The sequence below is a fragment of the Salvelinus alpinus genome, chromosome 6 (genome assembly GCF_045679555.1).
Source record: "Salvelinus alpinus chromosome 6, SLU_Salpinus.1, whole genome shotgun sequence".
In the NCBI taxonomy this organism is placed as follows: Eukaryota; Metazoa; Chordata; class Actinopteri; order Salmoniformes; family Salmonidae; genus Salvelinus; species Salvelinus alpinus.
In genome coordinates, this window is record NC_092091.1 from 32,061,468 (window position 1) to 32,076,425 (window position 14,958).

At 44.4% G+C, this 14,958-nt stretch overlaps 2 protein-coding genes across 7 annotated transcripts in view; one reads left to right on the forward strand and one right to left on the reverse strand.

The window, feature by feature from the left end:
- Positions 1–13,863, forward strand: part of LOC139578572 (pre-mRNA 3'-end-processing factor FIP1-like) — a 50,364-nt gene extending 36,501 nt beyond the window's left edge. For all 4 annotated transcript variants that reach the window (XM_071406365.1, XM_071406364.1, XM_071406366.1 and 1 more), the window contains 2 exons: positions 13,219–13,365; positions 13,463–13,863. In XM_071406365.1, the coding sequence (XP_071262466.1) occupies positions 13,219–13,365; positions 13,463–13,607 (292 nt within the window). In that variant the 3' untranslated portion in view covers positions 13,608–13,863. The remainder of the gene's footprint in view (positions 1–13,218; positions 13,366–13,462) is intronic.
- A 78-nt stretch (positions 13,864–13,941) lies between these two features.
- The window catches only part of lnx1 (ligand of numb-protein X 1), a 77,457-nt gene continuing 76,440 nt past the window's right edge, over positions 13,942–14,958 (reverse strand). For all 3 annotated transcript variants that reach the window (XM_071406359.1, XM_071406362.1, XM_071406363.1), the window contains one exon: positions 13,942–14,912. In XM_071406359.1, the coding sequence (XP_071262460.1) occupies positions 14,777–14,912 (136 nt within the window). In that variant the 3' untranslated portion in view covers positions 13,942–14,776. The remainder of the gene's footprint in view (positions 14,913–14,958) is intronic.

Sequence of the window (14,958 nt, forward strand, 5' to 3'; positions counted from 1 at the left end):
CATATCGCGGGGGCTCTTCGATGCTATTGCAGTTCGCCACAGGATGTTTTTGTGCTGGTCGAGGGCAGTCAGGTCTGGAGTGAACCAAGGGCTATATCTGTTCTTGGTTCTGCATTTTTTGAACGGAGCATGCTTGTCTAATATGGTGAGGAAGTAACATTTAAAGAATGACCAGGCATCCTCAACTGACGGGATGAGGTCAATATCCTTCCAGGGTACCCGGGCCAGGTCGATTAGAAAGGCCTGCTCGCAGAAGTGTTTTAGGGAGCGTTTGACAGTGATGAGGGGTGGTCGTTTGACCGCGGACCCGTGGCGGATACAGGCAATGAGGCAGTGATCGCTGAGATCTTGATTGAAGACAGCAGAGGTGTATTTGGAGGGCAGGTTGGTCAGGATAATGTCTATTAGGGTGCCCATGTTTACGGATTTAGGGTTGTACCTGGTGGGTTCCTTGATGATTTGTGTGAGATTGAGGGCATCAAGCTTGGATTGTAGGACTGCCGGGGTGTTAAGCATATCCCAGTTTAGGTCACCTAACAGAACAAACTCTGAAGCTAGATGGGGAGCGATCAATTCACAGATGGTGTCCAGGGCACAGCTGGGAGCTGAGGGGGGTCGGTAGCAGGCGGCAACAGTGAGAGACTTATTTCTGGAGAGATTAATTTTTAAAATTAGAAGTTCGAACTGTTTGGGCATAGACCTGGAAAGTATGACAGAACTTTGCAGGCTATCTCAGCAGTAGATTGCAACTCCTCCCCCTTTGGCAGTTCTATCTTGACGGAAAGTGTTATAGTTGGGTATGGAAATCTCAGAATTTTTGGTGGCCTTCCTAAGCCAGGATTCGGACACGGCAAGGACATCAGGATTGGCAGAGTGTGCTAAAGCGGTGAGTAAGGCAAACTTAGGGAGGAGGCTTCTGATGTTGACATGCATGAGGCCAAGGCTTTTTTTGTGAGCAAATGAGGTGAGATAAGGGAGGTAAAGGCAAACAAAGGCCATGGTGGCGAGGTAAATACAATATAGCAAGTAAAACACTGGAATGGTAGATTTGCAGTGGAAGAATGTGCAAAATAGAAATAACGGGGTGCAAAGGAGCAAAATAAATAAATACAGTAGGGGAAGAGGTAGTTGTTTGGGCTAAATTATAGATAGGCTATGTACAGGTGCAGTAATCTGTGAGCTGCTCTGACAGCTGGTGCTTAAAGCTAGTGAGGAAGATAAGTATTTCCAGCTTCAGAGATTTTTGTAGTTCGTTCCAGTCATTGGCAGCAGAGAACTGGAAGGATATGCGGCCAAAGGAAGAATTGGTTTTGGGGGTGACCAGTGAGATGTAGCATGCGCTCCAGCAGGTATGAGTGGGTGCTGCTATGGTGACCAGTGAGCTGAGATAAGGCGGTGCTTTACCTAGCAGAGACCTGTAGCCAGTGGGTTTGGCGACGAGTATGAAGCGAGGGCCAACCAATGAGAGCGTACAGGTTGCAGTGGTGGGTAGTGTATGGGGCTTTGGTGACAAAACGGATGGCACTGTGATAGACTGCATCCAGTTTGTTGAGTAGAGTGTTGGAGGCTATTTTATAGATGACATCACCGAAGTCGAGGATCGGTAGGATGGTCAGTTTTACGAGGATATGTTTGGCAGCATGAGTGAAGGATGCTTTGTTGCGATATAGGAAGGCGATTCTAGATTTCATTTTGGATTGGAGATGCTTAATGTGAGTCTGGAAGGAGAGTTTACAGTCTAACCAGACACCTAGGTATTTGTAGTTGTCCACGTATTCTAAGTCAGAGCCGTCCAGAGTAGTGATGCTGGACAGGCGAGCAGGTGCGGGCAGTGATCGGTTGAATAGCATGCATTTAGTTTTACTTGCGTTTAAGAGCAGTTGGAGGCCACGGAAGGAGAGTTGTATGGCATTGAAGCTCGTCTGGAGGTTAGTTAACACAGTGTCCAAAGAGGGGCCAGAAGTATACAGAATGACGAGCTCCCCTGCGATCCTAGTTCCTATTTTCACCTAGTGCCTATTTTCAGTGCTCTACTCTACTGCCCTACATTTCCACAGCACACAGTGGGGTTGACCAGTAGCCAAATGTCTCATTAATTTATATGAACTCAGACAAATGCCAAGTATGATACACACGTCCTGCCTCTTGCTCACTCACTCCTTCTCATGCCCACAATATCGTGCAGCTTACCAACCCTCCCTTTCACTGTGCCTACTTGACAGAATCCCTACACATTCACACAGTCTCCCTCCTAAACACACTGTGACTAGTGATGTTCTTCATCTAGTGTCTTTCTGTCGCAACTCTCTGCTGCAGTGGGTCGTGTAGAGGATCATATGGAGGAGAGCTGTGTTTCGTGTCATATGAGGGAAGAGGGGCTGTGAGGCTGTAACGTAACCGCAGGAGGAGAGGAGGAAGTCAGGGAGGGCCAGCCATGTGTGTGACAGGCCCACTGGAACAGACAGAACTGCTCTTAAAGCCACTGTGGTTCTGTTCTGGTCCCCATGGGTAGCTCCTGTTTCCCTGTCTCCCAGGGTGGTCATGCCTCCAATGTGTGTGTGTGTGTGCCCGCGCCACATTCTGATCACATGGCATGATGCATGTTGGGTACATGGAGGTGTGCCGAAGGTATCTATTTGGAGTAGTGAGGGATGTATTCTGTCTGTGTTGGCAGCAGAGGCTCATCCCTTCTGGCCTATGGCCACCCTGGTTGCATTGTGGTGTCAGTGGTCTATGTTCTGTGCAGGCTGCTCTTTAAGGGCTCTACTTAGCACCACTGATAGGCTCTGAGGCAGAGCCCTCTGGGCGCCAGCTTCTGGCACGACCACCAGCCAGGCATGTTTGGGAGTTAGCACCTAGGTTAACACTAGCTAATGCAACACAGAACGGTCAGGCTCACCTCCTAAAGACACCGACCACTCACACATTTTACACTCACTAGCACATTTTCTCTGTCTCTTCTGCCCGGTGCAGACAACCCTGGGCAGCTGGTTGGCCATTTGGTGAACACTTGTCCTCTGAATCTGATCTCATCCCTGTAGCTCATTATGGAGGGGCTGGGTTTGTCCTCTCTCCAGCTGGCAGGATAACACACACACACACACACACACACACACACACACACACACACACACACACAGGGATTGTATTAGTGTTCTGAGTGTTTATAATAGTAATCCATATGTAAAAGTTACACACTTTCTCTTTCTGACACATCTACACAGGTGGCTTGTATCTGTTCAGTGTTAATGGAGACTGAATTTGGAAATGCATTCTTGTTCCCCAGGCTTACAGTGACACAGCTCATTCTCACTCATGCATTTGTTCCTGTATTAAACCTGCACTAGGAAGCACTCGCTTATTCATTCACAGTTACAGTGACTCTGTGTGAAGTGGGTATAAGTGTGTTAGCACTAACAACTGTGGAAGACTGTAAACAGGCCTTCAGGTCTGCCCTCCCACTGGTAATAGAAGAACTGCCAGTGCCCAAATATTTAATGAGTCCTTTAACCTTAGCTCACTCTCTCTCTGGTAGAACGCCCTTCTTGCCTCTCAGATCGTTCACAGCCCCCCTGGGTTGGGGACAGAAGCACCAGATCATCAGCAAACAGTAGACATTTAACTTCAGATTCTAGTTGGGTGATGCAGGGTGCTACAGACTGTTCTAGTGCCCTCTCCAATTCTTTCTCGCTCTCTATCTCGCTCTCTCTGGCAAGTTGTTTTTTAATATGTCAGCTAGAGTTAGCAAACTTTTTCCCTTGTTCAACGCACCTCTGGTTTGGCTTCAATCACCCTCACTACTAGCTATAGATTGGAACGTAAGATAATGTGATTTAACCCAAAAATGTTGGGCCATTATACTGGTAGTTACAGGTGTGGCTATACAAAACGTTGATAGAAATGCTTCAACTATCCTGGTATTGGGGATACTATCTTCGTCCTCGCTTCTCGTAAAATGTCTCTATTCAGTTGCAGTGGGTCCGTTTCAATATAGAAAATATTTCAAATAAATCTCTATTTTGGTCCATGAGGTAATCCAACTGTGTACACCGCAATCTTTTCAAATTGATTGAGACAGGTGGTCCACCCCAAAGTGCCACATGTTATAATGACAGACGACTGTCTCGATCAATGAGAGAAGACTTGAAATTAAAAAGATGGCGGTGTACATATTGTTGGATTACTTCATGGAACAAAACATGTATTTATTTTAATAACGGAGCATTTTGTAAATTCAATCGGTCTTCCTGCAAATGGACATGGACATTTTGAGACTCCTGTCCATGAATCCAGGACAAAGATGGTATCCCCAATACTTACTACTTTAGTAAGATAGATACTATCCACTGCAGTGCTGTCTTACATTGGTATTCGGACACGGCCAGTATCTCATTGAAAAGTGTTTCTTGTTCTCTTTGCCTTCGTCAGAGCTTTAAACAAAATACACGTTACATGTTTGGGATGCTCTGGATCAACGGTGTGTTCCAGTATTACGGAACTTCGCACAGCCATTGAAGAGAAGTGGGACAACGTTCCACAGGCCACAATCAACAGCCTGATCAACTCTATGCGAAGGAGATGTCGCACTGCATGAGACAAATGCTGGTCTCACCAGATACTGAAGGATTTTCTGATCCACACCCCTACCTTAAAAAAAAAAAAAAAAGCTGATTGTGACCAACAGATGCGTGTCTGTATTCCCAGTCATGTGAAATCCATAGATTAGGGCCTAATGAATTCATTTGAATTGACTGATTTCCTTATATGAACTGTACAATCTTGGAAATTGTTGCATGTTGCGTTTATTTTTGTTCAGTGTATTTATCAAGAGATTTCATCTATATTTTCTGTAGCAGTCTATTTGCCACCACAAATTGATGCTGGCACTAAGACCACACTCAAAGAGCTGTATAGGTCCATAAGCAAACAAGAAAATGCACATCCAGAGGCAGCATTTCTTGTGGCCGGTGATTTTAATGCAGGGAAACTGAAATATGTTTGAACATTTTTACCAGCATGTCACCTCTGCAACTAGAGGCCACAAAATTCTTGATCACTTTTACGCCACACACAGAAAATCATACAAGGTGTTTCCCTCCCTTTGGCAAATCAGACCATTACTCTATCCTCTTAATTCCTGATTACAAGCAAAAACCCAAACACAGGAAGTACCAGTGACACGCTCAATACGGAGGTGGTCCGATGAAGCGGACAAAAGTATGTGGACACCCCTTCTAATTACTAGATTCGGCTATTTAAGCCACTCTCGTTGCTGACAGGTGTAAAAGAAATTGAGCACACAGGCATGCAATCTCCATAGTATGCCACCTCTCCAACAAGTCTCAGTTCATCAATTTGCCCAGCTAGAGCTGCCCCGGTCAACTGTGTTTGATTTTGTGAAGTGGAACATCTAGAATCAACAACGGCTCAGCCTAGAAGTGGTAGGCCACACAAGCTCACAAAACGGGGCCGCCAAGTGGTGAAGGGCGTAGAGGGTGTAAAAATCATCTGTCCTCGGTTGCAACACTCACTACCGAATTCCAAACTGCCTCTGGAACCAACGTCAGCACAAGAACTGTTCGTCGGGAGCTTCATGAAATGGGTTTCCATGGCCAAGCAGCAAGCTTAAGATCACCGTGCGCATTGCCAGGAGTTGGCTGGAGTGGTGTAAAGCTCGCCGCCATTGGACTCTGGAGCAATGAAAACGCATTCTCTGGTGTGAATAATCATTCTTCACCCTCTGTGAGTCCGACGGACAAATCTGGGTTTGGCAGATGCCAGGAGAACACTACCTGCCCCAATGCATAGTGCCAACTGTAAAGTTCGGTGGAGGAGTATTTAATTGTCTGGCGCTGTTTTTCATGGTTTGTGCTAGGCCCCTTAGTTCCAGTGAAGGGAAATCTTAATGCTACAGCATACAATGACATTCTAGACGATTCTGTGCTTCCAACTTAGTGGCAACAGTTTTGAGAAGGCCCTTACTTGTTTCAGCAGGACAATGCCCCATGCACAAAACAAGGTCCGCACAGAAATGTTTTGTCGGTCAGTGTGGAAGAACTTGACTGGCCTGCACAGAGCCCTGACCTCAACCCCATCAAACACCTTTGGGATGAATTGGAACGCTGACTACGAACATCAGTGCTCGACCTCACTAATGCTCTTGTGTCTTAATGGAAGCAAGTCCCTGAACCAATGTTCCAACATCTAGTGGAAAGCCTTCCCAGAATAGTGGATGCTGTTATAGCAGCAAAGGGGGACCAACTCCATATTAATGCACATGATTTTGGAATGAGATGTTCGATGAGCAGGTGTCCACATACAGTTGAAGTCGGAAGTTTACATTAACTTCAGGGCCATCACAAAGCCCTGACCTCAATCCTATAGAATATTTGTGGGCAGAACTGAAAAAGCATGTGCGAGCTAGGAGGCCTGAGAACCTGACTCAGGAGGAATGGGCCAAAATTCTCCCAACTTTTTGTGGGAAGCTTGTGGAAGGCTATTTTACCTTTATTTAACTAGGCAAGTCAGTTAAGAACAAATTCTTATTTTCAATGACTGCCTAGGAAGAGTGGGTTGTTCAGGGGCAGAATGACAGATTTTTACCTTGTAAGCTCAGGGATTTGATCTTGCAACCTTTCGGTTACTAGTTCAACGCTCTAACCACTAGTGAGGGTGAGGGAGCGCTTTGTAAATGTGTTTCTTTGTGTGGAGTAATGGCGATTTTAGAGTTTTTTTTTTTTACTCTGGTTGCACAGGTGACGTGCTAGTAAAACTTAGGTAAGATGAATTTCAGAAACCCTGCATTAAAATCCCTGGCCACTAGCAGCGCTGCCTCTGGATGTGTATTTTCTTGTTTGCTTATGGCCCTATACAGCTCGTTTAGTGCAGTCTTAGTGATTAGAAAACCCAGCTAGACGCATATTGTCCTTGTTCAGCCATTACGCTGAGAAACACAGGATATTACAGTTCTTCAGGTCCCATTGATAGGATCATCTCAAACGGATATCGTCCATTTTGTTATCTAGTGATTGTACGTTCGCCAGTTGAACTGAGGATAGAGGGGGTTTATACTCTTCCTCTTTCGAGTCCCGGGGGTTAGGGCCGGAATGAGCATTACATCCACAGCTGCCGACTCATTGAAGTAGATATCTGTTCTGATGTCCAGAAGCTGTTTTTGGTCATAGGAAATGATGGCGGGAATATTATGTACTAAAATAGTTAAGACCAGCGGGGGGGGGGGGGGACACACAAAATAGTAGAATTTGTCAGGAGCCCGTAAAACGGCAGCTATCCACTGCAACCCCGTCTTCACACGTTCCTACTACGTAGTCCTATGGACTGAAAGATCCTTGCTCTAATCTATTTTGAAATCCAATACACATGTGTATTCTCTTCTCTGTAGTCATTATTATAGAAACAACCACTTGTGCTCTGTGAGATTTCAGCCCTTTAGGACAGGGATTTTCTGGGTTCTGAAGCATGTAACATGCTGACCAAACCGCGTGCGTGAGTCAGGCGCTAAAATAGAGCTTGGTTCTATTTGTGGCGCTTAATGCGCTGCAAGTCCCGTCTCTCCCATCTCCTCATTGGTTTTTAGGAGCATAGACCCACGTGGGTGATTGAAAGATGAACTGAGGTCCACACTCCAGTCCAGTTGGTGGTGTAATGCTCCTTAAAGTTGGTTGCCAACCGCCCTATAAAGTCCAAAGAAGAAGCCTGAAGGAGGAGAGATTACTAGAAACAAATGGTTTTCCCTTTTATCTGTGGATTAATTGTCGGAGTAGAGGACCTTGTGCATTTCAGGTAAAATAACAACCCAATGTTTATATCCCAGGACAAATTAGCTAGCAACAGCAAGCTAGCTAGCTAAATTGCCTTAAATGTTTAATGCTTTTCAACCTGTCCCAAAATTAAGATAGTTTCAGAATTTGTTTTGATCAACATGCACACGAGGACGCACGCGCTCGAGCAGTCTGGTCTGCATGTAAGGGGATCAGCAGAAATTGTGAGATTTTGTTGGTTTTTGCACCCCAAAAAATCTACACTAATTTAAATATTGGTTTTATTATTCCTACAAAACATGTTTTGGGTAAAATAATGATCAGTCTTACTGTCTTTCCTATCCACCCCTACTTTTCACCAATATGCAAATAGCCGTTGCACTTGCCTCTTCCACTCTGTAAACCAGTGGTAGACATTGCGCGGCTCACGAGTCTCATGTAGCTTTCAGGAACTTAATTGCTGTTTCGGTTTTTATTTTAAGGGGTTCCTCGGCCAGGGGCTAAATCATATTTTGGGGTCCTTGATAGGGCTGGGCGATATGGACAAAATATCATATCACAATATTTTTGACGGTATTTTATGTTTTTGAATAATATACGTTCTAAATATGTTTGAGTAGTTCATGACCCTAGGGTGGCAACACAAATTTCTAAGTGATTTCAAGGAGGCTTTCTCAATTTATACTGTTCTATTCAACTCCAAACAAAACACATTTTCAGCATTTTCATCAATTTATGCATTTCTTGCACTTTTATTATAATTTCCACACTGTGCCAGGCAGCATGATATGGGCAAAAAATATAGGCCTAGTTAATTGGTGAACTGTTGGAATCTTGGTAATATAATGATTATTGTAATTCTATAGTGGGCAACACCTTGAATAAATTGTTATTTGACATGACAATGAATAAATAAACCAGGGAGGAATTATTGACAGGGTAGTGTTGGTCAGTGTTTCCAGGTGACCCTTAATTAATGTTACATTACATGTTTTCTTACTACATGTAGCTAGCTAGCTAACATATTCATCCTTTGCCTATTCCTCTCTGATAAGCATGTTTGTGCAACTGTATCTTATCTAGGCCTAGTTTCAGAGTGGGTGACAAGGAATAAGTTAGTCCTAAATATTTCTAAAACTTAAAGCATTGTATTTGGGACAAATCATTCACTAAACCCTAATCTTGAACTAAATCTTGTAATAAGAAATGTGGAAATTTAGCACGTTGAGGTGACTAAACCGCTTGGAGTAACCCTGGATTGTAAACTGTCATGGTCAAAACATATTGATACAACAGTGGCTAAGATTGGGAGAAGTCTGTCCATAATAAAGCAATGCTCTACCTTCTTAACAGCACTATCAACAAGGCAGGTCCTACAGGCCCTAGTTTTGTTGCACCTGGACTGCTGTTCAGTCGTGTGGTCAGGTGCCACAAAAATGGACTTAGGAAAATTGCAATTGTCTCAGAACAGGGCAGTACGGCTGGCCCTTGGATGTACACGGAGAGCTAATATTAATAATATGCATGTCAATCTCTCCTGGCTCAAAGTGGAGGAGAGATTGACTTCATCACTACTTTTATTTATGAGAGGTATTGACATGTTGAATGCACCGAGCTGTCTGTTTGAACTACCTGCACACAGCTCGGACACCCATGCATACCCCACAATACATGCCACAGTCCAGAACAGACTATGGGACGCGCACAGTACTACATAGAGCCATGACTACATGGAACTCTATTCCACATCAAGTAACTGATGCAAGCAGTAAAATTAGATTTAGAAAAATAACAAATACGTTTAAAATACACCTTATGGAACAGCTGGGACTGTGAAGCAACAAAGATAGGCACAGACACATGCATACATACACATGGGTTTTGTACTGTAGAAATGTGGTGGAGTATGGGCCTGAGGGAATGTATTGTAATGTTTTTAAAATTGTATAAACTACCTTAATTTTGCTGGACCCCAGGAAAAGCAAGGCAGCAGCTAATGGGGATCCATAATAAATACAAATACCAACACTGGTACCAGGCAGTATTAGTTAGCTATGTTTGCTCTCCACTCTTAGTACATGTACCAATCTAGCTAGCCAGCTAACTAGCGATTAGCATTAGCAGCTAACACAAATTATTGTAGCAACACCTTTCTAAGAAAGACAAAATAGAAGATACAGACATTATACGCACCGGAGTTCATATCACATTTAACAAACATGGATATACCATTATAGAAGGTAAAGTAAAGACTCAAACCGGTCTGTGCGTCAATATTGATTTACAGTACCAGTCAAAAGTTTGGACACACCTTCTCATTCAAAGGTTTTTCTTTATTTTTACTATTTTCTACATTGTAGAACAATAGTGAAGACATCAAAACTATGAAATAACGGATATGGAATCATTTAGTAACCAAAAAAGTGTTAAACAAAGTAGCCACCATTTGCCTTGATGACAGCTTTGCACACTCTTGGCATTCTCTCAACCAGCTTCACCTGGAATGCTTTTCCAACAGTCTTTAAGGAGTTCCCATGCTGAGCACTTGTTGGCTGCTGTTTCTTCACTCTGCGCAACTCATCCCAAACCTTCTCAAATGGGTTGAGATCGGGTGATTGTGGAGGCCAGGTCATCTGATGCAGCACTCCATCACTCTCCTTCTTGGTCAAATAGCCCTTACACAGTCTGGAGGTGGGTTGGGTCATTGTCCTGTTGAAAAACAAATGATGTCCCACCAGCGCAAACCAGATAGGATGGTGTATTGCTGCAGAATGCTGTGGTAGCCATGCTGGTTAAGTGTGCCTTGAATTCTAAATAAATCTCTGACAGTGGCACCATCACACTTCCTCCTCCATGCTTCACGGTGGGAACCACACATGATGGAGATCATCCGTTCACCTACTCTGTGTCTCACTTAGACACGGCGGTTGGAACCAAAAATCTCAAATTTGGACTCATCAGATCAAAGGACAGATTTCCACCAGTCTAATGCACATTGCTTGTGTTTCTTGGCCCAGGCAAGTTTCTTATTCTTATTGGTGTCCTTTAGTAGTGGTTTCTTTGCAGCAATTCAACCATGAAGGCCTGATTCACACAGTCTCATCTGAACAGTTGATGTGTCTGTTACTTGAACTCGATGAAACATTTATTTGGGCTGCAATTTCTGAGGCTGGTAACTCTAATCAATGTATCCTCTGCAGCATAGGTAACTGTGGGTTATTCTTTCCTGTTGCGGTCTTCATGAGAGCCAGTTTCATCATAGCGCTTGATGGTTTTTGCGACTGCACTTAAAGAAACTTTGAAAGTTCTTAATTTTCCGGATTGACTGACCTTTGTCTTAAAGTAATGGCTATCGTTTATCTTTGCTTATTTGAGCTGTTCTTGCCATTAATATGGACTTTGTCTGTTACCAAATAGGGCTATCTTCTGTATACCACCCCTACCTTGTCACAACACAGCTGATTGGCTCAGGGGTGTGTACTTAGTCCCCTCCTGTACTCACTGTTCACTCACGACTGTGTGGCCCAACACGACTCCAACACCATTGTTAAGTTTGCTGACGACACAACAGTGGTAGGCCTGATCACCGGCAACGATGAGACGGCCTATAGGGAGGAGCTGGCAGTGTGGTGCCAGGACAACAACCTCTACCTCAACATGAGCAAGACAAAGGAGCTGATCGTGGACTACAGGAAAAGGCGGGCCGAACAGGCCCCCATTTAACATCGACGGGGCTGTAGTGGAGCGGGTCGAGAGTTTCAAGTTCCTTAGTGTCCACATCACCAACAAACTATCATGGTCCAAACACACCAAGACCGTCGTGAAGAGGTCATGACAAAACCTTTTCCTCCTCAGGAGACAGCTGCACATTCGAGACCATCCTGACCGGTTGCATCACCGCCTGGTATGGCAACTGCTCGGCATCTGACCTTAAGGCACTACAGAGGGTAGTGCGTACTGTCCAGTACATCACTGGGGTCAAGCTTCCTGCCATCCAAGACCTAATATAATAGGCGGTGTCAGAGGAAAGCCCATAGAGTTGTCAGAGACTCCAGGCACCCAAGTCAGAATGTTTTCCTCTGCTACCGCACGGCAAGCGGTACCGGAGCTCCAAGTCTAGGACCAAAAGGCTCCTTAACTTCTACCCCCAAGCCATAAGACTGCTGAACAATTATTCAAATGGCCACCGAACTATTTACATTGACACGCCCCCCATTTGTTTTGTACACTGCTGCTACTCACTGTTTTATTATCTATGCATAGTCACTTCACCCCTACCTACATGCACATATTACCTCAAGTAACCTGTCCCCCCGCACTCTGACTTGGTACCGGTACCCCCTGTATATAGCCTCGTTACTGTTATGTTATTGTGTTTTCATAATTTTTATACTTTAGTTTATTTGGTAAATATTTTCTTAACTCTTCTTGAACTGCACAGTTGGTTAAGGGCTTGAAAGTAAGCATTTCACGGTAAGGTCTACACTTGTTGTATTTGGCGCCTGTGACAAAGTTTGATTTGAAACGCAATAAGAAGGAAAGAAATTCCACAACTTTTAGCAAGGCACACCTGTTAATTGAAATGCATTCCAGGTGACTACCTCATGAAGCTGGTTGAGAGAATGCTAAACGTGTGCAAAGCTGTCAAGGCAAAGAGTGGCTACTTTGAAGAATCTCATATAACATTTTGATTTGTTTAACACCTTTTTTGGTTACTACATGATTCCATATGTGTTTCATAGTTTAGATGTTTTCACTATTATTCTACAATGTAGAACGTATAAAAATAAAGAAAAATCCTGGAATGAGCAGGTGTCCTAACTTTTAACTGGTACTGTATAATAAAATACGGTATATCACCCAGCCCTAGTCCTTGACATAGATGTTGTTGTTTTTAACCCCTGCTTTAGAAGACTGGAGGTGAATGCCTGTTTCAGCTGCTGTCACTGTGTCGTACCTGCAGCTCTGCAGCATAAAAAACACCCCGCCACTGTGTGTGTGTGTGTGTGTGTGTGTGACAAAGACACTGCTGAGGTCGTGAGAGGGGAGGGAAGGTGTGAGTTAGTGAATGATGGTGTGAAAGAGCATGGCCCTGTGGGACCAGGAGTCCTCCAGTAAATAATGGAGCTGTATTTGAGTCCAGAGGATAGGGGGATGCTGCTGTTGCTTTCATCTAAAGGTCACAGGAGGACAGGGGTGGGCTTTGTTCCTCAAAGGCTGTACCACACCATGCTATTAAACTAAAGCCAAACAGAGATTTGGTTAAAGGTGCTGGTATCGCCTGGGCAGAGAGCAGAGAAAATGGGCCAATAGAATCATGTTACCTGGCTTATCACAATTTTTTTGCCACTGTGGTGTCCATTGTCCAATAAGAAGGCTCAATGTTTCAGCGAGGAAGCAGTGTTTGGGGTTATTGACCAGTGAGTTGTTATTGCAGTGAGGAGGATCGGCACCGGCACAGGGACTATGGGGAGAGAGGATATGACCGCCACCACCACGAGAGATCCAGCAGAGAGAAAGAAGAGAGACACCGAGAGAAGAGACACAGAGACAAAGAGGAGGGGAGACACAAGTCCTCAAGCAGGTACAACACACATCCACACTCTTAACACACAGTAGACACCGGAATGTTTAGGTAGACAGTATAAGTAACCAGTGATTGTCTGTCTGTGTGTTAACAGTAGCAGCAGGAGGAGACATGAGAGTGAGGAGGGGGACAGTCATCGAAGACACAAACACAAGAAGGTCAAGAGGAGCAGAGAGGACAAGGAGCCCAGCCAGGAACTCTCTGCTGACCAGGAGAACCAATTAGAGCCCACAGAGTGATTCTCTGTCCCTCTCACCAGCCAATAGGGGGACCCGCTGTGACCCTCAGGCATTCTGTTTAACATATCAGACACTGGACTGCTCCTCTAATATATTTCAGTTCACTTTGAAGGTGAAAAACCCAAAGCATTGTTTTATGTATACGTTGTATACAACTTGTATATTTTGACTCATCTGAGATACGTGTTTTGTTTTATTGAATTTAAGAGATATGTTTGGATAAAGGAGCTGACTGGACCTCAGTTGATTGTTCAAATTTGAGTGCGCTGTGTTAAATATCTTATCCCAGGTCATTTCACGTGAACCCCAACCCTTGCCAAAGCTCTGACAAGTGTCCTTTTCAAATGACTTTATTGATTATTTTACCAAAGGTACCATCAGATATACTACGTAGGCCGAAGCGTGAGACAACTGTGTTCGATGGTCCTAGACCAGACTCATCCACGGAAACACACACAGAAACCAAGTCAGTTTGTTTTTTTTCTTCTCAAAAGTAGGAAAATCAGTAAGGCCTCCACAATTTTACCTTAATATTACTTTTAACAGATTATGAACACATTTTTACTTTATTTTTTACTATACTTTTTTTGCCAGTGGTTTGATAATTTAGCAACAGCTTCTGAAAACATCTCAACACAGACGACTACTTGGCAATGTGTCCTCAGTCTCAACAGATGAAGATTAAAGCCACTGTCAGTACAAACATAACGAAGAATATATTCAAAGGCCATCAAACAAACGTGAAAAGAAAGAGAATCAGTACTTGAATCAGTATATATATTTTTTGACATCCAACAGTTACAGTAAAGAAATGCGAGTCCAATTAAATGCATACTCTAACATAGAACTAATGGAATTGGCAACTTGTTTCCCCATCCAACCACCCACCAGGGGTAGGGCCACCAGGGGTAGATCCACATCCTCGCAGCTCAGTGTCTCGGGTGGTTTGGGCAAACTCCTGTCACATGGTTGATTGGCCCCCTCTGAACTCCCCAAAGTCTCAGCTGTCCATCGGGAGTCAGGGTTCTAAGGTCTGCCTTCCATAGCTACATCACTAGTGTAAGCCCATCCCATAAGGTAGGGCTCAGCGTTGTAAGCCAGTCTAAAGCTCCACCCACATTCCTTGGTCAGTGTTGGCCCCTCCCCATGGCCCTGCGACTGCAGCAGGGCTACAGCAAGCTGCCTGGCCAGGACACGATGGTCAGGGTGATTCTGCCTCGCAGCTCCTTCAGTAGACGCACCAGGGCTGTGTGGGTCATCCCCCACGTAGTCTTTCCATTCACCTCCAGCAGAATGTCCCCACACCTACACAAACAGAGTGAGCGAGCGAGAGAGAGGAGGGGTTAATGCA